This window comes from Hypanus sabinus, chromosome 8, assembly GCF_030144855.1.
Source record: "Hypanus sabinus isolate sHypSab1 chromosome 8, sHypSab1.hap1, whole genome shotgun sequence".
Classification (NCBI taxonomy): Eukaryota; Metazoa; Chordata; class Chondrichthyes; order Myliobatiformes; family Dasyatidae; genus Hypanus; species Hypanus sabinus.
In genome coordinates, this window is record NC_082713.1 from 132,051,483 (window position 1) to 132,078,051 (window position 26,569).

The 26,569-nt window shown below is 38.3% G+C and overlaps 1 protein-coding gene across 1 annotated transcript in view; it reads right to left on the reverse strand.

The window, feature by feature from the left end:
• Positions 1-424: 424 nt before the first annotated feature.
• LOC132398433 (sortilin-like) overlaps positions 425-26,569 on the reverse strand; it is a 141,822-nt gene continuing 115,677 nt past the window's right edge. Inside the window, exons 13-21 of the mRNA XM_059977856.1 lie at positions 23,754-23,856; positions 23,484-23,655; positions 21,483-21,676; positions 20,950-21,139; positions 18,767-18,883; positions 17,316-17,421; positions 14,544-14,647; positions 12,211-12,328; positions 425-4,081 (exon numbers count right to left, since the gene is read on the reverse strand). Coding sequence (XP_059833839.1) covers positions 4,067-4,081; positions 12,211-12,328; positions 14,544-14,647; positions 17,316-17,421; positions 18,767-18,883; positions 20,950-21,139; positions 21,483-21,676; positions 23,484-23,655; positions 23,754-23,856 — 1,119 coding nt within the window. The 3' untranslated portion in view covers positions 425-4,066. The remainder of the gene's footprint in view (positions 4,082-12,210; positions 12,329-14,543; positions 14,648-17,315; positions 17,422-18,766; positions 18,884-20,949; positions 21,140-21,482; positions 21,677-23,483; positions 23,656-23,753; positions 23,857-26,569) is intronic.

Consider the following 26,569-nt stretch of genomic DNA (forward strand, 5'->3'; position numbering starts at 1 on the left):
TGATACTTATGCATAATTAATAAAGCACAATTTATTCAGCAGTTGCAAGACCAATATTTCCCTATTTGACAACTGACAAAGAAAACCAGTTTAGCTTGAACACGCAGTACAAATACCATGTCCAATTATTTCAGAATTTATAAAAGTTCACAACATTAATATTTTTAGAAAGGGAAGTGCTTCATTATCTTATGATTGATGGCTGTTGGTAGAGGGAAGAAAATGCAATTGACAGTCTCTCAAACATACTCAGCTTTTGAGGTAAACGCCAGGCCCATTTTGCATGCACTTTCTCATTCAAATGCCTTTCCCTCTTTGCCATTGCTTAACTGATACTATGTATGGAAATACACAGGCACTGTCAAAAGAGTTTTGCCACAGTTGCAGCATGTGGCACAAGATGAGACTCAAACAAACTTCCCCCTCCAATGTGACTGAAGAACTTTATTTTGTGAAGAACAACTTAATTTGCAAATTCAGTTAACTGGAATTAAATACAATATTTTATTCTGCTATAAAAACTTTTTTTTAATAAAATTGGATTATCCTTTCTAGATAATTTCCCTGTCAGAGAATATTTAAAAATACATCTTCTATGAAATCTATTACAAAGATAGAAATAACATCACTACAATAATCTTTAAGATCTAAGATGTGTGCAGACCTTCTCTGCTGTTGTCCTTAGAATTCAGAGTTGGGCCTACAATCATGTTGCATTACATTTGATTAAAAAAAAAGGTACTTCCCTCGCTCATAAGAGCCAACCTTAAAACAAACTCTTGCTTGGCAATTTGAGGTGGCCCACTTCAGCTGTGTTTTGGTTTGCTTCCCTTTAATCTTGGGACTCATTTCTTTCAACAGATGGGGGGGGGGGGGCGTGGGAGTGCACAGGCAGCTCGGAAAGCAAGAAAAGTGCCTTATTTCTCATTCATTTCATGACCGGTGCAGGGTATTATTTATTTTCTCATCAGTTGGGCTACATCAGTGAGAAGAGAGTCTGAGTTAATATTCCAGGTCAGAGGTCCTTCGTCAGTATGGGGAAGGAGACAAAAGCAGCTTGCTAAGGAGAGTGAAGGAGGGGAAATGTCTCTTATAGGGGAGAACAGTCGTGTGGATAAGCTGTAATCAAGTCAATTAGTAAACAGAAACAGTTAGCCAGAGAAAACAAAGAACGTCGGAGTTGCAAAACACAGAACAGGAAGGCAATTCTCCAACTTCAGATAACTTAATTACTCTTGACTGTATCATTCATCCATCTGTAATATTAGCTCAATTCTGTTTATTCCCCCCACACACACCTTTTTTCCTTTCTTTTCTCTGGGAGTGAAGCACATGCTCAGCCTAAACTGCTTTGCATTTCACAACTGCCTGGTTTACTCTATTAGAGATATCATCTCCACTATCGTCTTTCACCTGAAACATTGAATCTGTTTCTCTTCCCATAGAAGCAGTCTAATTGACTTGCAGGAGCCTGACATTATCAGCAGCCTAACATTATTGGTTATTTTTATGTAAAAACTTCAAAACTTTTTAATTTGAAAAGTCAAAATGGTTTGTAGGGCAAAGCTATTTTTCCAAAGCAGCAAATGTTAATAGTATTTCATTCATGCCCATGAATCAGAGTGAGATAGCATGGAAGCAGATCCTCAGCCTACCAAGTCCACAACAACCATCGTACAGCTATTTATACTATCCCTTTTGTACTCTCCCAGTCTTCTCATAACCACTCACCTACATGCTAGGGGCAATTTAATCGTGGCCATTTACCGACCAACCCACAACTTTAAGATATGGTAGGAAAGTCACGCAGTCATACAGGACAATGTGCAAGCCTCACATAGATGGCACCCAAGGTCAGGATTGAACCTGGGTTTCTGGTACTGTGCCACCGGTTCAAGAGTGAATTACCACATTCCCGGTGGTGGACACGTTATCTGAATCTCAGGTTCAGGAGAATGTGTTTTGCAGGATGACTTTTTGTTGGTCAGATTGCTCCCGATTCATTTAGTTCTTATTTTTAACATTTCATTTAGAAAGCCATCTGAAAACGAGAGGCTTGTCCACTGAAGTGTTCAAATAGATGCAGTTGAGTATCGAAGTGGCTTATCACGGATTGACTGGAGTGTTTAGGAATGTCAAAACATTACTAGGTGTCATCAGGCACATTTTTATGTAGATCACAATTACAGTATTGAGTTTCATTAAATAATATTACAAATAATACAAGTCAATGTGCTTTATTATTGGACTGCAATATGCCAACTGTGTCCTTAACCTTGGAGAAAAACAATGGGAAAATATTTAATGGGAGTGAGTCATAATGGTATTGATTGGAAGAAAAATTATTTAGAGAGGCTTTCACTCTGGTGAAGGCAATGTCACGGAAAATCCTATTCACACAGAAACCATGACATATGCAAACAGCTTTCTGTTATGTCTCTAGAAGCAAAAGGTGGGATGACAGGGGACAATTCTGAGAAAGATTTGAAGCCTTGTGATTTACAGTACCTTTTAATCAAAATAAAATATATGTTTGAATCCTGAGCTGGAATCCCCGTTATTTACAAACTATATATTAAGTGACCTCCAAGCTGAGAACCACCTCATAACTAATTTTAAAAATAGAGTACCATTTTGCACGAGAAGAAAGGATTAACAAAAGGTGGGACTAGAATATAGTATGGAGAAGTTAAATACAGGATGATCATAGACTTAAGAAGGAAAACTCTGAGAATATCAAAGATAAACTGAGCCTGTCAATCTGATCTTAAGGTCCCATGGGAAGGCTGACAAGTCTCCAATTTGATTCAACTGTTGAAAACCTGAACAAAGTATGGATGACTGTGACATTTCAATTAGATATTCAGTCAATGTATAATGCTATCATCTAGAACACAGAAACTTGTAGTGATAGTGCTGCCTGTTATATTCTGGGGTACATACATAAATCCAACAGAAATTAATCTTAGGCAGGATATTTAAAGGACAAGTGATTGGATACTGATTGTTTTGGACTACCACCCCAACAATTATAAGCTCCTATAAATTTCTACTTACAGTAAAATCTGAGTTAAGTAACACAATCACAAAGTACATTCAAGAAACATTTTCCCAAACTTAGATGTAGTTGTTTACAAAAAAAAAACAAACATCAATTTCTTTTTAAGGCACACAACACAGTGCAGAAAATCTCTGCATTCTTTGGTTACAATTTCAGTGGAAGGTCAGTGGAACATGCACAAATTCTGTATAAAGACTGCTGGAAATACACAATATAATTTCACTGAAGGGTGGTGGGGTGATGATGTTAATCTTCTGACAATATTGTGATAGGACAATACACATGGATTTTTTTGTTCCTAAATTGCTACTTTTTAAAATAAAAGAGAATTCACTTTTATTGGTTTTATCAAACGCATAAAATATTTTTCATTGTAAGTTGAAAGTAATGGGGGGGGGGATGGATGTTTACATGAACTGCTAGAGTAGAGCTGATGGCCCAATGAAATGAAATTTAGATTTGATGAGTTCTATAGAGAGCAAATGATTCCCTCAATCAGATTAAGACTCAAGCAGTAAAGTCAAACATTTAATTCTGTTTGGCAATTATTCTTTTTCCCACACAGTTTAAACAATCACTGAATATAGGCAATATCTATTAGGATAAATGTGAGGAGCCACTTTTCAAACATTGCTTCTGTTTTCACTGTGCATTGAGTTAGATAGGAACCATTTTGCAACATGAGTTGGTTGTAGGCAAAGCCTTACCACCAATATAGGACTTGTGAAGTTTATCCTGTAAGACAGATGCCCATTAAATTATAGTAGCTGCACGAACATAGTGGCACAGTGAAAAGAACGGTTTCACTTTATTAACAGCGGCACAAAAATATCTTGCTTGCAAAATGGAATGAAAATGTAGGGAAGCTGACTAGCAAGAAGAAAGCACTGTCAAGGGCATCTGGAATTGTTGTTTTTACAAACTGATGACTTATTGAGGCAATGTCCATCTGCAGAGTTGGCTTAGCAAATAGTGGCCGCGATACCATTTAGACCAAGTGCCGCCTTAATCAAGAAGATCCTAGAATGGAGATAAAAGATTGATAATAAAGTATATTTATAACAATAAAGTCACTTAACAAGATTCATTAGATAGAAACCAAGGCAAATGGAATCATGTTCAGATTACATTTCCTAAGATGTTCAAAAAACAATTATTTTAGCATATTTAAAATCCCATCACCAAGCACTCATGGAACTCTCAGTTAAAGTATCAGTTATAGGATAAATAAACAGGCAGTCACAGACTAATGAGAGAAAGAGCATGGAAACAGCTTATTTGACCTACCAAGCTCACATACACCATTAAGCACGCATTCACACTAATCTTATTTTTAGTCGCTTTTTTTAATATTCTCCCCACATTTGTGTTGACTCCCATCAAATTCTTCCAGTCATCTGCACCCTATGCTGCTCGATTAACCCACCAACCCACTCATCTTTATCACCTGGGGCCAAACTCACATGGGCATAAGGAGAACCAGAATTAAACAGGATCAGAATGGGAAAACTGCACATACACATCACACAAGGACAGGAATGAACACTATGAAACTAACTCAGCTTATGGAATACACTTTATGGAACTAATTTTGTGTCTTGTTACTTACTGGTCCAGTATTTGAACACACATTGATAATGCTGTTTAGACATACCTTATTTCTAGAAGGAACCTATTCAGTTTATTTGTATCCGTGCTATGTCTTTGAAAGATCCATCCAATGAATTGTGTTTCTCTGGTCTTTCCCTGGAGCCTTGCATTAGTAAAATAGGCCCTGATAACAAAGCAGCATTTCTCTTCCATTAGCTGCTATAATGAGTGTGCTCTCAGTTTAACGATGGACAATGCAAGTGGCAGAAACCAAGGCAGCATCAATTCAATGACTACGTACACAATGCTGGAAGAACTCAGCAGGCCAGGCAACATCCGTGAGAAAACAGTAGCCAACGTTTTGGGCCGAGACCCTTCATTAGGAGTGATTCCTGATGAAGGGTCTCAGCCCAAAACGTTGGCTACTCTTTCCTCACAGATGCTGCCTGGCCTGCTGAGTTCTTCCAGCGTTGTGTACGTATTCTTTGATCTACAGCATCTGCAGTTGTATTTTTGTGTTATCATTCCAATAACCACGGACAACTCTTCCATTAGTGGCTACGAGTGTGCTCTCAGTTTAACGGGTGGACAATGCAATTGCCAGAAACCAAAGCAGCGTCATTCCAGTGACCATAGGTCAGGCAGTTTAACTTTGGAGGTAGGGATAACTATAGAAATAGTAATTTAGTTACTGGTTATCAGGTAGTTGGATTAATGTGGACTGATTTTGGAAAGTTCTCAGACTTGCTAAAGGAAAATCTTTTACAAGTAGCTTGAGAAATGCAGATGGTGCATGTGTACTTTCAAAGGGTATGTGATGTGTTGCTTCATAGGCTTGTCATGAAGATAGAAGCCAACAGGACAGAGGGAGAAGTAGCAATGTGACGGAACATTGTGAAGAAAGTGTGTAGTAATTGACCTTTAGAATGGAGTGAAGTTGTTTCCTAAGTTTAGTGCCAGGCCCATTATGAGTTAGACTTGAATATGCTGGGCACATTTCAGTGTTTGCACATGACACAAAATGTGGAACCCAGAGAAGCATGTAAATAGACTTCAAATGATATAGACAAGCTACTGGAAAGGGCAGACATGTGGCAGGTGAAATTTAACTCCAAGAAACATACATCCCAGTAGTAAGATTGAAGGGAGGTAATAGTTTAAGTGAATTAGGGTAATAGAGCTGATGAATTTTAAAATTATAAGAAAGGAGTTTCAACAAGCATTATGCACTAAATTAGGTATAGGAGTATACTTAATAAAGTGGCCACAGGAGTGGAACCTGATATGGACCTCTGCTGCTGTAGCTTATCCACTTCAAGGTTTGATATGTTGTGTGCTCAGAGACATTCTTCTGCACACCACTACTGTAATGAGTGGTTATTTGAATTACCATCACCTTCCTGTTAGCTTGAACCAGTCTGGCCATTATCCACTGACTTTTCTTATTAGCAAGGCAGTTTTGTCTAGAGAACTGCCACTCACTGGATTTTTTTTTTTGTTGTTTTTTTACACCAGTCTCTGTAACTCTAGAGACGGCTGTGTGTGAAAATCCTGGGAGACCAGCAGTTTCTGAGATAATCAACTCACTCCATCAAACACCAGCAATCATTCCACAGCCTAAGTAACTTAGATCACATTGCTTCCCCATTTGGATGTTGGCCTGAATAGCAAATGAACCACTTAACCATGTCTGCATGCTGCCACATGATTGGCCAATTAGATATTTGTATTAACGAGCAGGTGTCCTAATAAGGTGGTCAGTGAGTGTCATTTAAACAAAGAAGTTAAAAAATGACACTGGCCATCCTCCATGCCTGGATGATTTCAATCTCATATTAAGTTTGTTTATAAGCAACCTAAAAGAACACCATTACAATATCCAGTGGATCAAGGAGTCATTGCCTCTTTTAATGCCTACCATCTACATAGTACAATTTGCATGCAATTACGGTCGCAGAAGATAAACGTGACATGACACTAAAAGAATCTTGGACGGACAACAACATTTATTGAGCTTTGAAATGTAATGTAGGCAAATACTAATGGCATCTGAAAAACAATTACCCTTAATTTTTGTACATTTTCAAAGATCTTGACAGTGTGAAAGATAAACATTCAATTGAGTAAGAAACTTAAACAGGAGATTGAAATTGTGAGGTTATTGCAAATTCACACACAGGATTTATTATAATAAAGACTAGGTACAATTAAAATCTCTTTTGATCACAGAGAAAGCTGATCATCACAGTTGAATGCAAGAGGATTACAACTCACCATCACGCAGAGGATTTTTTCTTTAAGGAAGCTGCTTGGGCTATATTGGATGAATGAGACCCAATCCTTCACACTAAGATCCATAGAGGCATCATTGATTTGCACGAAGAAAGCTTATGAAGAGAAGAAAAAGGTCTCTATGCAATCTTCTTTTGAAATCTAATTTAGTAAGGTTCAATGTGGCCAGAGATACATTGTTCAAGATGTAGTATGAGACAACAGACAAGCTGACTATTAAATTGCTTGGTTCAAGGAAGCTTGCAAAACAGATGGATAATACTATTTAGCATATCAATAACAATGATGCGTTGGTAGGTTTTATGTGCTCAAGAATGTTAACTTTACAGCCTTACAGCATTAATGGTAGGTAGCTGAAGAACTATGCCTCCAAAATGCTTTAACGCTGCTTGTGTTGAAAGGACATTTGAAGAAATATTATTTATATGTGAAGTCACCCAGTGGTAGAAAAAAGGGCATCAATGTAGAGAGAAGTTCAGGCTTATTGGGAATTGGTTGAGGAACAGCAAGAAGAATGATAGTAAGATGGATGAATAGAACCATTCCTCTAGCTTCAGTTATTCTGATGGGTGACTTGCTCGTTTGCATCATGGTATGTTTTTTTAGTTTATAGGAATTGCACCTGTGTTCTTGAAATACTTTGCATTAAAGAAATGCTTTGTGTTTTAGAAAGAGTTTGAAATTGGGAAATAAACATTTAAGGTAGAAATCCTCTGTCAGTTTTAGATGTGTGGATTCAAATTGTAAATAAATGAACTGTGTTTCAAACTACTTTGTTAGCTGGAAGTATCTTCTCCTTGGTAGGGAGGAGAGATCCACTGCTCAAGCAGTTGGTATTGGCAGCTAGAACTTGCCATGGAGAGTAAACAGGGAAGTAAACTATTCTTTGAAAATTGGGTAGTTATAGTTTTATCTCCCTGTAAATGTGAGTATTTGTGGCTATTTATATCAGATAGGCTGAAGATCATTGTTCAAGTTCAGAACCCTGGCGGTTTTGAATTAATAAAATCAAAGGACTAGTCTGGGATCATATCCTCACTTCTTTCTTTGATAAAATGAATCCATTTCACTGTATCATCCAGCATCAAATGCTGTCTGTGTTCCTCTGTTGTTTGAAGCTAACCGTGTATGTTGCTTCCTAGCTATCTACGTTGTCGGTGCAGTGCCGTCTGTGTATTCCTCTCTACAGGCCAGTTTGTCTTCCTCTATTTTCAGGAATCTTTCCTCCCACGACTGAAAGGTGTTGTTTCAAGGTGCTTCTCCATCTGGCGCGGTCGGCTACAAGTTCCTCCCAGGACTCGATGTTGATGTCCAGCATCTTCATGTCCCGCTTGCAGACATCATTGTAGCGCATTTGTGGGTGGCCAACATTTCTTTTGCTTGAAGCCAGCACAGGGGATTTTTTTCTGAGATGCGGCCATCCTGCATGTGGCAGAAATGGCCCAGCCAGCACAGCTTAGGCTGCCTAAGCAAGGTGTACACACTAGGGAGGCTGGCATGAGAGAGAACCTCAACATTGGCTACTCTGTTCCTCCAGGAGATGCCCAAGGTGCAACGAAGGCCCCTTAAGAAGAAGGTGTTGAGCCTCCTCTCTGAATTAGTGTATGTTATCCAGGTCTTGTTGCTGCACAGCACTGTGCTGCAAGCATTGAACACTGCCATTTTTGCTTTGACTGAGAGTTTAGAGTTCTCCCACTCTCGTGTGGTGAGGCAGGTAAGAGTTGTTGCAGCCTTCCTGATGTACTTGTCAATTTCTGTATCCGAGGATGGGTTGTCACTGATGATGGACTGATGAGCAACATCCAGTTTGTAGTTATCAATGGTAATGACCCGTGGTGCCTCCATGTCTTGTCCCAAGACATTTGTTTTTTTCAGGCTGATATTCAGACCAAGTTCCTTGCAGGCCTGGGAGAAGTGATCCATCAAGCTCAGAAGGTGCTGCCAAGTGTGGTTGCAACCGCTGCATCATCAACAAACTGTATGTCTCGGATCATATCCTCATGCACTTTGCTTTTGGCTCTTAGGCAATGATCTGGTGTGGAGGTTGGTCCCCTCTACTGCAGTACAAATGTATGCCTCAGCAGAAGGGAAAAGAAGATCCCAAAAACTGTTAGGGTGAGAACACACACTTGCTTAATGCTGCTGCTCTTGTCAAAGGGCTTCTGCACAGTCTCCTTCATGTTATCATGGAAGGATTTGATCACACTCTGCAGCCTTGGTGGACAGCCTGCCTCAGAGAGGATCTGAAAGAGCCCGTCTCTGCCGACCAAGTCAAATGCCTCAGTGAGATTCAGTGAGATCAATAAACACAACATAGAGGATCCTCTCAGTTGGCAAACATTTATACAGGACTGGGGCAGCATGTTTGGCTTCAATGATGGGTCACCTCATTGTATCTGGCTTCGAACCACTTATTTGTTTTTGAGATTTTCTTCCAAAGGTTGTGCAGTAGATGGTATTCAGCAGAAGCTCCCATTTCTCTGTGACAGAGTTTCCAGGCTGCTGGGTGCTCAGTTCTTTCTTGAAGGACTTAGCAAACTGCTCCAGCAGGTCTGGGTGAGATATCTTGCTGACATAAGTGAAAGGGTTCCCTTCTTATTTAGCGCGATGGAATTTCTTTGACTGCAGCCTGATCTCGCAACACACCAGTGACTGGTCTGTGTCACAGTCTGTACTATGGTAGGAACACGTGAAAAGCACACTGCCGAGGAAGGAGCACTTGATCAGGATCAAGTCCAGCTGGTGCCAGTGTCTGGAATAAGGGCATCTCCAGGAAACTTTGTGTTGAAACTTGGCCTGGAAATATGAGTTGGTGATACATAGATTATGATAGGTGCAGAACCTCAGCAGTCACTGTCCCCTTTCATTCATCTTGCCCATGGTGAAGTCAACTAGACAACAGGGCCATGATCTCCACCTATTCTGGAAATGAGGTCACTCAAGAGAACAAGATGTTCCTTGCTGGAGTAGTCCTGATGATGCTGGTGAGATTCTCAGAGGTGAAGCACAGCATGGGAACATACACACCGTCAAGTGTAACTGGACCTTCTGTGGTGTTGAGGCAAAGAGTAGAAGTTGCTCAGATCCATTGCTGCCTGGTTTCAACCTCTTCAATAATGTCTCACTGTAAAGCCGACTCCATGCTCTCTGGGCTCATCAGGGCCCTTCTCTCGCCAATAAAAGGTATAGCCTTTCTCTTTTTGCGTGCCCTGGTAAACCAGATGAGTCTCAAATTGAATTGAGCAATCAGCAAGAATGATCAAGAAACACTGAAGCTGTAAGCATAAGGTTGTTCATTTGACAACAAAATATCATTTAGCATCAGAACCACACCATAGATCCCAGCATTATAAATTCCAGTTGTTACTTTTCAGCTTAATGAAACTAAATTTTGAAGAAAGGTGTGAGAAGGCACATTTAGGATAATAAAAATATTATGATTGAGTCACAGAGAGAAACAATTCAAATAACTTGTTAGATTTATGAGTTACCATCTACTAATCAAACACTCAGTGACAAGATGCTGGAGTGTTCAAGTTTTAGTACAAAGTACCAAGAGGAATCTTATGAACAAAGGATATAAACTTAGTAGACAACAGAATACTGAAAATTTATGTGATTGAGGATGTATTCCAGAAACTGATTCAGTGTAGTCTGAATAAATGACCCAGCTTTCTACTAAACTGAGTTCAGAAGTGGCACCTTCACCAAGTCGAGACGTGGATATAAAGTTCTGATTATAGGGGAGTTGTTTGGGGGAGGCATTCTTGAAAGAAAGAATGCTCAAGAAGGTTGTCCTTATTTCATTTACCTTGGAGACATTCTAGTCCAGCAAGAGCAAGACAAATATTTTCATCCTGGTTCTCCTTCAGTGGTGTAACAAGATGCTTTTATATGGGAAATTACATTACCCATTGCACATGTGTCACAATGGTGTTTCTTGACTGACCAATGTAAGGAGTCCCTATCAGATTTTCTGAGTGAAATAAAGAAATAAATAGAAATAAACCTTATAGAAAAATAGAAAACATACAGCACAATACAGGCCCTTCGGCCCACAAAGCTGTGCTGAACATGTCCGGCCCTTAGAACTACCGAGGCTTTGCCCAGAGCCCTCTATTTTTCCAAGCTCCATTTACCTATCCAGGAGTCTTTTAAAAGACCCTATTGTATCCACCTCCACCATCATCACCAGCAGCCCATTCAACACACTCACTACTCGGAGTAAAAAACTTAACCCTGACATCTCCTCTGTACCTACTTCCAAACACCTTAAAACTATACCCTCTCGTGCCAGCCATTCCAGCCCTGGGGAAAAGCCTCTGACTATCCACACAATCAATGCCTCATTATCTTGCACACCTCTCTCAAGTCACCGCTCAACCTCTGTCGCTCCAAGGAGAAAAGGCCAAGTTCACTCAACCTATTCTCATAAGGCATGCTCCCCAGTCCAGGCAACATCCTCGTAAATCTCCTTTGCACCCTTTCTATGGTTTCCACATCCTTCCTATAGTGAGGCGACTAGAACTGAGCACAGTACTCCAAGTGGGGTCTGACCAGGGTCCTATATAGCTGCAACATTACCTCTTGGCTCCTAAACTCAATCCCACGATTGATGAAGGCCAATGCACCGTATGCCTTCTTAACCACAGAGTCAACCTGCACAGCAGCTTTGAGTGTCCTATTGACTCAGACCCCAAGATCCCTCTGATCCTCTACACTGCCAAGAGTCTTACCATTAATAATATATTCTATATTAATACTATTTTATGAAAAACATTGAACTCTTTTTGCATAATGTTGACAAAAGCCGTATAATGCAGGTAAACTGCAAAATACTCTAATTTGTAAATATGGCGCAGCTCCCTACTGTCCTGCTTTCACTGTTAGTGGGCCCATCAGCAACAGCAGTTTTCTTCTTGCTGATGTTTATGAGGAGTTGCACAAAACTAATCAAATAAAAAGAACCGTATAAGTGAAACTGCTGGAATCTCCCACTTTCCTGCAAGGTGTCCAAACATCTAGTATTTTTTTTACATTGTTTAATGAAATTGGGTGAGAGTGAAGTTTATATTTTATTCTTACTCGGCTTGGCTCCTACGGATTTGCACATACTGAGATGAGCTAACTAGTGAGGAGGGAACTCTGAGCTATGAATGCAAAAGACCAATAAACCAAGTCAAATCAAAGAGCCTAAAGAAGTGAAACACAAACACAAAAGAGAAAGAAATTCAACGAACACCTCCACACATTTTGAGGACACTCACCTCATCAGAATCATCGTGATAAGTTCTTTGTGTGTTTGATCTATTACTATCCAGGCCATCAGCAATACAGACTTCATCGGTGTTGGTTTGCAGAACAGAGTAACGATAAACCAAGGATCTAAGAAAAATAAGAAAATCAGCTATTGTGTAATTTTATACACATTGATTCTAGAAATATGCTACACTAAGACCTGATGTGCTTCAAAATGAAGTAGAAATGAGAAATGTTTGCATATTTTACTTTACTACAAAGTGGATGGAAAAAGACAATCAGGAAGGTGCTGAAATAATCAACTTTTATATAATTGGTTTCAAAAAGGGATTAGATATATAGGAGATTGTTTTGAAGGAGGTATATTAATGTCATTTGATCAATTAAAGAATAAATATAAAGTATCAAACAATACGCTTTTTTGTTACTTCCAACTAAGAGCTTATTTAAGAGAAAAATTAGGTCAAACAATGTTATTGCCGAAATCTAATGAAATAGAAACTTTAACTCAAAAAGGAAAGATCAAAAATTTATCTCTTGTATGTATAACATGATTCAAAAACAGGCAATTAAACAAGGAGTCCATAAGTCAAGACAAAAATGGGAAAGTGACTTGAATATTAAAATTGAAGAAACAAAGGGGTCAAGACTATGTCTTGATAGTATGACAAATACAATAAATGTCCGGTTAAGATTAGTGCGATATAATTTTTTACATCTATATATTACACCACAAAAAATAAATAAATTAAACCCAAATTTATCCGATCAGTGTTTCCAATGTAAACAAGACATCGGTACTTTTTTACATTCTACTTGGTCTTGTTCTAAAATTCAACCTTTTTGGACAAATTTAAGAGTTTTATTGGAACAAATTATTGGAACACAACTTCCACATAATCCAATATTATTTTTACTAGGCAATATTGAAGGGATAAAACCGAAACCCAAATGGAATAAATATCAGAAAGAATTTATAAAAATTGCATTGGCAGTAGCCAAAAAGGCTATTGCAGTTACTTGGAAATCCAATACATACTTAAGTACAGATCGTTGGAAGAAGGAAATTTATGGCTGTATTCCACTTGAAAAAATTACTTACAATTTAAGAGATAAATATGAAACATTTTTGAAAATTTGGCGCCCTTATTTACAAAAGACAGGATTAAATATATAGGTGCTCTGAAGATGAAATAATTGGTTATTTGGGTAAAGAAATAAATATATATATTAAAGCTATTACGAACTCCGTGGAGCATGTGGGGATCTTCCGATATCCAGGCATTCTTTCTTTCTTTCTTTCTTTTTTATATAGGGATGTTAGGGGGGAGGGGTTAAGGGGAGGGGGGTAGGGTATATATATTTTTTCATATATTTTCTTTTATTTCTGTAATTATTTGAAAACTCAATAAAAAAAGTTTAATTTAAAAAAAACGAAGGTGCTGAAACATACACCTTGTAAATGAGAGAGGTTGGAGGAGAATGGACAGACTGGTTCAAGCCGACAAGAAGGCGACTGTAACTCAAATAGCCATAGGGTGTTGGACTTCCTAACAAACAGATGTCAGATAGTCAGGATGTACAACCACTCCACCCTTCCCATCATCCTCAACACAGGTGCCCCCCCCCCCACCCCCAGGGCTGTGCTGATCCCATTGCTGTACACTCTGCTCACACATGACAGCACGGCCAAACACCCAAGTAATCACGTTGGCAAATTCACTGAAAACAGGACAGTGGTGGGGCTCATCACCAACAACAATGAGATGGCCTTCAGAGAGGAGGTGGAAGAGCTCGAGGTCTGGTGCCGGGCAAATAACCTCTTCCCTAATGTCAACAAGACAAAAGAGATGGCTATCAACTTCAGGAGAACTCTGACCACCTCATACCCCCCCTTTACATTGGTGGCACAGCAGTTTCAAACTCCTGGGCATGTACATCAGACACTACCTCTCATGGGCCTAGAATACACCCTACACAGACAAGAAAGCTAATCAATGTCTCTGCTTTCTGAGGAGGGTGAAGAGAGCTGGACTTTGCACATTTCTATTCACGTCATTCTACAGATGCGCTGTGGAGAGCATCCTATGAAGCTGCACGGTATGGAAACAGCACTGTGGTGATTATACCAGGAGATTCTGCACTCCTAGATTAAGTAATACTGATTACTCAACCAAGAGAGACAAGAGATTTAACTCTTCATTAGTTATGAGGATGCAAACACTTCTACTCACAAAAGGTTATTTCTGAAGTACTGCACAACAGAGGGAATTTCAATTATTTTACATTATAGACACCTTAAAGCAAACCTATTCAATCACAGATTTCTACCATTGCTTACCTTCCTCCACAAACATATTTCTTGAATATAAGGACGATGCCTGTTATCATCAACACTGAAGCTCCCAATACACTCAGAACAATGATGATAGTAGTCTTGGGCATCTGTTAACAAAAGTAACAACATATGCATTATTCCCAAAGGTGAATTTAGTATAATGAAATAACACAGAAAGAACATACAGTACACTTATAAAGCAACATAAGACTAGAAGACGCTTTCAAAACAGTCCAAAGAACTTGATTTAACCTTTGAAGCGACTGAGAGTACGAGACTCACCACCCCCCCCTCCCCCGGATAGGACGCCAGTCTATCACAAGGTTGACTCCCAGCATTTTTTGCCGGTATCCATTTTCAGCTGGGTGGACTGGAGTATTGTGTGGTTAAGTGCCTTGCTCAAGGATATAACACACTGCCCTTGGCTGGGGCTCGAACTCATGACCTTCAGGTTGTGTGGTTAAGTGCCTTGCTCAAGGATATAACACACTGCCCTTGGCTGGGGCTCGAACTCATGACCTTCAGGTTGCTTGCTGAACACCCTAACCACTTGGCCACGCAGCACACTTCACCCTATATATATATATACCTTCATAATTTTATAAACCTGTATAATATCTCCCCTCATTCTCCTGAGCTCCAGAGAATTAAATCATAACCTATTCAACCTTTCCCTATAACACAGGCCTTCAAGACCCAGCAACATCCGTGTACTCCTCTGTACTCTTTCAAGCTTATTGATATCTCTCCTGTAGGTAGGTGAACTGCACAAAATACCCCAAATTCAGTCTCACCAATGTCTTATACAACTTCAACAAAAAATCCCAACTCTTGTGTCCACTGCCTTGATTTAAGAAGGCCAATGTGCCAAAAGCTCTCTTTATGACCCTATCGACCTATGATGCCACCTTCAAAGAATTATAGATCTATAATTCCAGGTCTCTTGTTCGACCACACACCTCAGAGTCCTACTATTCACTGTGCAAGTTTGACCCTTGTTTTCCCTTCCAAAGTGCAACTCCTCATACTTGTCTGTATTAAGTTCCATCTGACATCTTTTCAACCCATTTTTTTATCTGATCAAGATCACAGTGCAAGTTTCTCACTGTCTACCCACTACACCTCCAATATCGGCGTCATCAACAAATTTGCTGATCCAGTTTACCACATTATTATCTAACCCTTAAATATCATAAACTCATAAACAACAATGGACCTAATGAAGAAACAGGAATTTTGCTCTTTCCTTGACTGTATATTTTTTTTAATCTTGATTTCTTTTTTTACAGCAGGTTAAGCAAGTAAAATTCCCAGGAGATTTCAGCACAAGCACAACTTTCTGATGGAACATTTCCTTAACTTCTGGCAGAATTTAATGATGATTTAATTGTAGAAAGATCCAGGCATCTGTGTCCAAATATTATTTGGAACTGCAGTCTGTCCTGCATTGTAAACAATGAGACTAGAAGAGGACATGAGAAGGCCTTGGCAAGTAGGATTAAGAAAAACTTCAAGGCATTCTATTTAAACATGAAGAACAGGAGGATTACTAGAGTAAGGGCAGTAATCAGTGCTAAATGGGGCAAATATGCCCAGATTCAGTGGATATAGGGGAGGTCCTTAATGAATACTTTGCTTCAGTGTTTAGCAGTGAGCGAGACCATAATGAATGTGAGGTTAGAGTAGAGCAAACTAATGTGCTGGAACATGCTGAAGATAATAAAGAAGTAACACTGGAGCTGTTGACAAACATTAGGGTAGGTAAGTCCCCAGGGCCAGACAGAATATACCCTAGTTTACTATGGGAAGTGAGGAAAGAGATCGCAAGGGTGTTGTGGATGATATTTGCATCCTCACTGACCATAGGAATGGTAGCAGAGGATGACTTATTTATCTAGTGATAAAGTGTGGAGCAAACCCTTCCAGACCTTTGAGCCATGCCACCCCAACAACCCGCAACAAGCCCAATTAACCTTAACCTAATCATGGGACAATTTTACAATGACCAACTAACCTACCCATAGAACCATAGAACATTACAGCACAGAAACAGGCCTTTTGGCCCTTCTTGGCTGTGCCGAACCATTTTTCTGCCTAGTCCCACTGACCTGCACCCGGCCCATATCCCTCTATACACCTCTCATCCATGTACCTGTCCAAGTTTTTCTTAAATGTTAAATGTTAGCCCGCATTTACCACGAGGAAATCTGCAGATGCTGGAAATTCAAACAACAACACACACAAAATGCTGGTGGAACACAGCAGGCCAGGCAGCATCTATAAGGAGAAGCACTGTCGACGTTTCAGGCTGTGACCCTTCGTCAGGACTAACTGAAGGGAAAGATAGTAAGAGCTCTTACTATCCTTGTAAACCTCATTCTATATCCATGCTATTACCTTTCACATAATACCACAGACTCCTATCTTGTTTAGCAGATTCATGTGTGGCACTGTCAAAGTCCTTTTGAAAATCCAAGATTGACTTACCACATTTAACTGCTAACCTGACCTATGCCTTTAAAGACATTGCCCTCATTTCAAACAACTATGGTCAGTGATAAGCTGCTGAAGCTGAAGGGAAGTTTCACCCTTCTATACATTTAGCCATAATTTTCTATGTGCAAAATGCAAAATATAATCCTGTTGTTAAATGTTCTTTATGTGGCATTTTACCCACAATTACCAATGGTCGTGACAGAAGCTATCAGACGGAATGCACAGCCAGCAAACTACTTGGATGTTCCAACCTACCTCTGCTCTAGAGTTCTTACTTACAGGATTTTTCACTGACAGAAGTTGTTCGCACTTCATGTTTGTCATTTGTTCTGATCGATTAGGCATGAAACCACCTTCACATTTATCTCCTGGAACTTTGCGATACCTTAAAGAGTTTATAGAGGAAACAATTTCATGATATTAATCTCCCATCGTTATCAATTGAGAAATAACTGGGAAATATGTGACATTTCACAGAGGTAACTTCCTATAAATAGAAGAATCTTTTTTTTTTAAATCTGTAGAGGCCAAGTCATTGCATATACTTAAAGCAGATGTTGATAGGTTCTTGATTAGTAAGGGTGTCAAAGGTGATGGGGCGAAGGCAGGAGAATGGAGAATGATAATAAATCAGCCTTTATGGAATGGCAGAGTAAACTCAATAGGCTGAATGGTCTCATTCTGCTCCTTTGTCTTATGGTCTGAAGTAGGTGTAATATAGGTTGATGTTCTGGTTTTGCCAATTCCTTGTTCTTCCCAACTAGCAAAGAACTGAGATTTAGAGGGGGAGGACTAACACTAAAAGGTATCCTTCCCAGGGCAGTAACATTCGTATTAATATGAAAAGATATTCCATCACTGGTTTATTTAGGTGTCTTGGAAAAATGAGGCTGCTATTATTGGATTTTATCTTTTAAGTAACTGAAATTTCACATTGGAGTTAGATTAGAAACCTCATAACACTACAATCTCAAAATATTTGATAAACTAGGTCACTAACATTTAAGGGAAGTATTAAAAAGATGGCAATTAGAGAAGTACATTTTAAGTCATAGCAGACAGGTAATTCCATAATATATATCAATGGAAAACTTGTGTCCTTGGAATCATGAACTTAAAGGAAAACTTTCCACAAAGGTTGTCTTGATGTCTCTTACAAAATTAAAGTATAATGTTTGTGTTCTGGGTCACAGCATCTATTTTGAGGTAACAAATGCGGAGGAAGTATCTCCATTTGTTGGCTCAAAATGGAGGAGGTGTGATATCTTATCCTTTAGACAAGTCAATTACACACAAATCACTCTCGCAAACAAATCAGAAAGAACATACAATTTTTGTTATGAAATTTACCTTTTTTCCTGTTGAAAACAATGAAAGATAGAAATGCACCAAGACTTCACAATCTTATACAGTAATTTATAGGGCCAATTACTTTACCAACATATCTATTTCTGGGATGTGGGAGGAAAGTGGAACCCAGGATGTACTAAAACACTGAGACATTAGGATGTGCACAATGCTGTAAAATTGGGTTCACAATGTGTTTTGACTTTACTATATTAAAACTCATTTGCATACATGGTCAATATACTGGTGGGGTGTGCACAACGCAAAAGGAACTCCGATGTGACAAAAATAGACCTGATGTGTTATGCACAGAAGCTATATGGTACCGCATAACATGTAAAATTTTAGGAGGTCTTAACAAAAGTATATGAGAAAAAGCTCACCCTTGAGTTTTCAGCAGCTCCTCCTTCCCTTGTAAGCAGAATTCCAGTATGCTATTCTTTAAATCTGGTTGTTCTTTACATTCAGCACTGCTTCCTTCACGGTAATACCCAAAATCACTTATGTGAGGAACAAAAGAGAAAAATAATAATGTAATGGTTACTAATAACTGAAAATTATATTTCTGAAATTTCTTTCTTGTTCAGACTATACAGTGCAGACTGTTGTATCTGTTTTTTAATTAACAGATTTTGGATGATAGATCATTGACCCAAAATGTTAATGGTTGTTTTCTTCTCCACAGATACTCCCCAGCCTTTGAGTATTCCTGGCATTTTTTCTTTATATTTCAGATAATTACTGTATTTCTCCTTTGGAACAATATTTTAATTTACTTCTTTCAGTTAATGGTACAGGGTCCCTGCTTCCCAACTTAATCATCACAAGTGCAAGTGAGCTCTTGAACAAATACTGAGTTTTCATCTTTGAAAGCAAAAGCACCTCCAACATTTCTAAATGGTACCCATTTGATATCAAAGGTATAGATGCAAGAAGAAAGCAGAGCCATCAAATTTATTGAACTGTTTGTAACATATGTATCACACCCTGCAGTGAAGTATTTGTTCTTTGCTGCTCTTAGCAGTCGCACTGAAAGAATGTAACAATTTGAATTACTACCATTTCCTTTTTGAACAGATTATCTAGTTATTAGGTAACACTGAAGATTTTAAACATATATGGTAAACTACTCAGGGATTCTCATGCATTATAGTGCTCCCTGAAAAGTTCTCAAATAAATTCTCAAGGGCTTAAAGCAGAATATAAGCCAAAATTCTAGGCCCACCCTGTCAACCTCTTAATTTGAGCAAAAGTGCAAGATATGGCAAGGCCCTTCCTAAAGAGAAAATTGAGAGGAGACAAAATTTGTCAAGGTTTTCTACATGTTGCTTTGGGTACCCAGTTTTCTCAGCAATGCAGTATATCCCCATTTCAAACCATAACAGAACTTCTGTTTGATTGATTGAATGGCAGAATTTGGAATGGAGAACAATAAAGGAAGGGTTTTTTGAGAAAGTTTGGAACAGAATTTTGCTGAACTAACGAGTACACATTAAAGGAGAATTGCTTTGAGAGATTAAATGCTAAGATTGTACAAAATAAGCACATGACCCCTTTGAGATAATGAAAAAAAAATTCAATTCTATATAGGTGATTACAATACTTAGATCTGCTTACATGCTAAAATCTGCCATATTATTTTGACTGCAATGCTCTTTTGCAAACATCTGAAATGTCATTGATAGATGCTGCTTCTCCAAATTTGCCTGCTGCAAATACTTTTCTTCTTCCTGATCTCTGTATTGTAATTCTAAATGTCTCTCTTTATTGTGATCTGCCTGTAATAGATGTCTTTCCTGTATAATCTGCATGCTCCCTAGTAAATGTCTCTTTTATCCCCAATTTTGCTGTTGCAAATTTCATTCCGCTCTCCAGTCTTCTGTTTTAAAGGACTTCAGTCCCAAGGATGAAATATTGGAATTGCTATGATCTTTCTACTCAATATATCAGATTTAGGGCAAGAGGAGGCCTCAAGCCTCCTCCACCACCATTCAATAAGATTATAGTTGATTTGATTTTAATTTCATCTTCACATTTTTACCCCATTGACTCCTTTCTTTTCTAATCTGCCTATTCTAAACATCCCTTTTGCTTGGTGTGCCTGCCTTTAATTCTCTTCCCCTATACTTATGGTTTCCTGCTTTGCTGTCTCTTGTATTTAAAATATGATTATAGAATATTGTCTCAAAAGCCTGTATAAAATAAACTCAAATCAATCTCTGCAACTAGAATTGAGGTTTTCACCAAGCAACACTTCCATCCTTCATTCAATCTCTCTTAGACTTACAGTGTAATACTTGAATGTTGCTTAAAGTTAAGTATGAACAACTTTACTACAGATAAAGTAATAAAATTGAAAAATAATATAACATAGTAAAGGCTCGATTTGAAATGGTAGGACATTGAAGGCAGATAAAAAAAACCAACTACTTTAAGTTTGTCTTCAAGATAAACATGACTGATGGCCATGAGACAATGATAACACCTAGGAAGTGTTTTATAATTATAGAAGATTGATAACATTCAAACATGTGAAACTAGCTGAATGTACTTTGTTGACACATACCACATATAATCATCTTTAGTGCAAGGGCAGAAGTTTTGTTCTTTGCTGACGATATAATCTCTTCCATTTCTGCAAACAGAAGCCTTTGCAAGCCTCTGAAATGTTTCTTTGTATCCCAATATACAGCCATCAGTTTCAATACCAGTTGCTGTAGAATGTGCTAACCATCTGACATAATCCTTCTCTTCACCTGGAGGAAGAAAAGATTTCATTTTAAGAAGCGCATTTTTAATGAATGGAAGATTTTCACAGCAATGACATGGGAATTGTTATGCATGGGAAGACATATCCACTGGAGTACTGAGTAATCACAAGAGCTGTTCTAGTAATTTACCCATATTAAAATCAAAAAATTATCACAGCACTACAGTGTCATCATACACAGCAAGGGATGAAGCAGCTGTTATTAGGGAGAAACAGGTTTAACTATAAGTAACCAAAGGCTGATTCAGCTACATTCCTTGGTTTGTAAACTGGTCAATCAAAGTATAAAAGAACTAAATGAAGTCTACAAAATGCCTAGTGTAACTTACAGTCTCTGGTTAGAAGCTCTTCAAAGTCAATGGTTATTGAAATCCAAGTTGTTGAATAAATGCCTTCGCGTTTGTATCCCCAGAGGCTGACATTCGTTGACTTGGTTCCAGGTTCTGATACAAGCCCCACAAACATAAATGTTTCATTGGTGAAGGTATAATTATTCCAGCACTGCCCTTCATCAGTTGAATACCTTTACAATAATAGAGAATGTGATCCTGTTTGAGAATATTGTTGATGATAGAAGTTGAAACAGGCTACACATGAACAACTGGGGTTAGTTAGCAGCCAAAGGCAGTCAGAATGAATATTAAAAAGTGAGCTAGGCTACAACAAATATAAATATGCATTTTTACATAGGAGTCAGTTGAAATGAAACAGAGTTCTTTTCCAGCATTTGGCCCAGCCTGACCACCTGCTGTTTTAAATCACAAGGTTATCCACTCAAGATTTTGTATATGATGTCTCCAAAGACTGAGTGGGAACTATTGGTTTCTTTCACATCAGAAAAAATCTGCCAGAAAATAGTACTCAGGATGGAAGAGGCAAAGTTTAAAAGAAACATTTTTTTAAATAACATTTTTTTTCAGGATATTTGTTGGACTAGGTGAAGCAAGAATGACCTGCCCATCAACATACTTTTGGAATATATTCCACCATGAGTAAGCTATTCACCCTACAACAACCATGTTAAGACTTAGCTGTTCACTAAAATGCTGAATAATTTTTCCCTTAAAACATAGAATTCTTGCAGTAATAAGAGGTCATTACAAATCCAGGTTTCCAGAGACATTTGTTGGAGATGTCTGGTCATATTTGAATTTTAAATAATTATATCCAATCCAGAAAAATGAAGTGGCTACTATTAGAAAATACAAATGTCTTGATTTTATGACCATGCTGTAATGACCCTAATCTGAGATATATAAAGGTCATGTCACAAGTATCACATTTTGAATTCTGCTTAATATTACTTAATTTTCCCTGCCACTAATATAAATTCAACCAATCAGAGGCATTCAGCATTTCACTGAGATTATTATGGGTTTGGAATTTGCTGCTCAAACGTCTGTAGCTTTTCTGAGTTGCCACTAGATTAGAAGTATTCTACTCAAATGGGGAATCAAGTACTGGAGGGGAAAGGTTTAAAGTGAGAAGGGAAAGATTTAATAAAACAATTAAAGGGCAACATTTTTACACAAACAGTGGCATGAACTGCCAGATGAAGTGGTTGAGGCAGGTACAATAACAACTTAAAAAATAATAGGCCAGGTACATGGTCTGAAAAGGTTTGGAGGTTTGGAAGAACATTGGCTTGGAGGGAGCACCTCACTCAGCATGGACAGGTTAGGCTGAAGAGCTTATTTCCATGCATATAACCACCATAAGGTGAGCTGGGAACTAACTGGGACTTATGCCCAAACTTGTGCTAAAGCTTCTAAGTTGCAGCAGAGTCCAAGGGGTTCCATTGTACATTCAGTTAAAATTAGAGGTTCTCATATTTTAGGTTTTTTTGTACTTGATATAAGGTTGTCAAGACTCAGGGTGGGAATTGTGCTTAGATCCCTGCAGATTTATTCCAGGAAGTTTCTGAGAGCACACAAAAGAAAATTCAAGGCAGAGGCCCCAAGCAACATATCCCAGACTTCCAGCTGCCTTGGTGTGAGAAAGCCCTAAAATTTCTCTCAAACAGTGAGGCCTCTCACTGTTCTACCTCCAACCCTATCAATTTGCAGGTGCAAATTTTGGGTTCTATTATGGCGATGACTTTGAATTTAAAGTGTATTTTACATCTTTAAAAGCAGAAGCAGAAACAATTTTCAAGCTTGTATTTAGTATTTTCACTGATAACATTTTGAAAGAGCAACTCAGAAACACAAGCTGCTAAAAATCTATGACATGATTTATTAGCATAATAAATATTTAATACTTATAAAACTACAAGCATGACTTCAAACTGTCCAACAAGGCTCTAATTATTCTTTGAAATAGCTGCATACTTTATAATGTTTATAGGCTTGTCCATATATGATTCCACTGCTACGATTAGGCCTCCTGAATCAAGAATGGCATAATAGTGTGGTCCAGTCAGTGCTTTTGACCAAGTATATCCACCATCATCTGATACATACACATCAGGAACCAATGTAGAGATGGCATCTCCTACACTACCTGCCACAATAGATAGAGAAAAAAAATCATTTCACTTATTGAGGAATTCAGAGACAAGCTAGCAAATAAATGATACAGTGAAGAAAATCAAAAGTTACCATGGGCTATGATCAATCCAACTGCATTTGGTGCAGTGAGTGGGGCCATAGGAACATCCAAGGTCTGGGAGATGCTATATGCAGCATGGATGTGAAGATTACACTGGAAACAAAGACAAGTATTTTTTCAGACAATGTAGAGTAATGGTGGCATTTAGCATGAATTTCATCCTTTAGGGTTGACAATACAGCCTTTGCATTCAATTTTGACAGTGAAATCAATAGGCCAGGAGCAGTTTAAATACCTTTTTTTCTCCTCTACTTTTATTAAAATAGGAGATATCAGCAAATAAAAAAGTCAATTTTTATATTTTAGAGTTCATTTTTATTATATACATTTAATTTTTTCTGAGACTATATGTTTACTTTTAACTTATGTATGTTATATGTGCCTTGTGGTATATATGACTGTTGATTATGTGTTTCGCACCTTGGCTCCAGAGGAACACCATTTATTTGGCTGTATTCATCAGTGTTCATGTATGGTTGAAGAACTGAATGAACAATCTGATACCACTAGATATTGCCAACTGATTATTCATCTTTGATCAACACTAAATACTATCATGGTCCATCTCAGATACTCCACTCTATAAAAGCTTAACCAGAAGTTTGCTGACATTTCTCAGTCCAACTCACCCATCAGCCACTGTGTCCAACAGAGCAACTCGTCTTATGTGTCTCTCCCTGATAGTGCCTCCATCTAGGACACCATCGCAATGCTTCATAAAGTGCAATCAGCTACAAACACTAACACTAAGGGATAGGTTTAAAGGCACATCTTAAATAAGGAGAGGTGGAATGTCAGAGTTCAAGGCCGAGGTAGTTGAAAGCATAGCTTCTAATGGAAAGGAGAAGGGAATGGGAGATACCCTCATCAAAAGTTGGAACAGATTAGAGTGACATATTAGTGCAGTCCAAAAAGAGTTTTTGATCATATATATCCACTGCATTAACATCTAAGGTCACCTTAGAAATGGGACTACCTATATCAACTTCCATAAAAATAAATAATTTATCTAGTAAGATGAAGTGACAAAAATTTTGAAATAGAGTTAATTCAAAGATAAGCATGTAGTACTGCTCAGAGTTAAAGACTTAGGAAAACTTGATGCAAAATTATTTCAAGGAGACAAATTGTAAACCTGAGGCATTGGAAAACGAGGAGTCAACATAGGCAGGGAAGTACTACAGTTGAATTGTCAAAGGAAATTAGTGCATTTCAGTGCATAGCATCATGAAACAAGTGGTGCCCTGAAGATTTGGTCCTGGAGATTCAGCATTCTACAAGTTGTACAAATGGCTTGGATGAAGGCACTGGGGAGTTGCTAAAGTTGCCAGTAACATGATGATAAGTAAGAGAGTAAGTAGTGAAGAAGAAATTAGGAAGCTACCAAATGACATAGTTAGGTTAAGTGAGTGAGCAGAAATCTCAAAAGTAGATTATAATGTAAAAAAATGTAGAGCTGCAAAATGCAGGGGAACTGGGTTTCCTATTGTATGGTTTGCAGAAGTATGCAGATACAATTACTAATAGGAAAAACAGCAAAACATGGTTCATTGAACATAAAAGTAGGGAAGTTAATGCTTCAGTTAAATGGGTGTTTGTGAGACCATACTGTACTATGTACAGGTTTGGTCTTCTAATTTGAGGGATATTAACAATGAGCAGCCGTTGTTGTACTGACTTAAAGGATAAAATTGCCTACTTCTACTATTTTTGTGTTTATAGTACATCGTAAGCAATCCAGGGAAAGTTAAATTGACAATACCTAGAAAGGGCAGATTGTCTTATGAGGAAACATTGGATAGGCTGGAATGCCTATCCACTGGAATGCCAATCAATATAAATCTAGCCTGTATCACTTAAATGAAGTATATAAGACACAGAGACTTGACAAAATAAACATGAAAGGATGTTCCTTCTCATGGGAAAATCTAGAAAGGAGGGAGGTCACTGTTTACAAGTACGGGGTTGTCCATTTCAGTGATTTTCTTTTCCTTGCTGTAGGTCACCATTTTTTTCCCAAATGGTCTCCTTCAAAGGGTGGTGTAAACAGAATCAGCAAAGTTTTAAGGCACTATTAGATGGACTCTTGACTAAACAAGGAGGTGAAACACTATCACAGGTAGATGGGAGTGCTGATTTTAAGTTACAATTTGAATTTCATTAAAAGGTAAAAAAGCTTGAGAGGTTGCAGCCTACTCTATTTTTTAAGTGTACTTTCATATGTACATTTGTATATTATATCATTCAGCTTTGACCCATGGGTGAAAAGGACCTGGAAACACAGCTCAGAAAATAGTTGTTTGAAGGGATGAAGACAACAACATGTCTTCCAAATGATTAACTGGAGGAAATTTTGAAGGTCCAAGAATGAATGTCAGCACAACATTAAACAACATTCATTTGGAGGATCCATTTTGCCAGTGTTTCCAAACTGTTTCTAGTCCAACGTCCCCTTACAACAGTTTCATACTTGCCAACGCCCCCTCCAAGGCACAATATACTTTCCAGCACCTTATGGTGTAAAAACATATCTACTATATGCTAACATGAGAAGAATGATTCTGCTATAAACTTTTATTAGTCTTTAAACGTAGCTTACACAGTACCTGTGCACTGCACAGTGCATCAGTATTAATGTGATCCTTGAGCTTGATGGTTTATAGCAAGAGATGAAATATCTGATTCCAGCTGTGACAGCAAGAGCCCAAACTCCCCATGTGTAACAACGTCCAAGTAGTTTCTGTTTTTTGTGAGTATGTGGTTCACTGCACTGAAGCCTCTTTCAACAAGGTAGGAGGATGAAAAT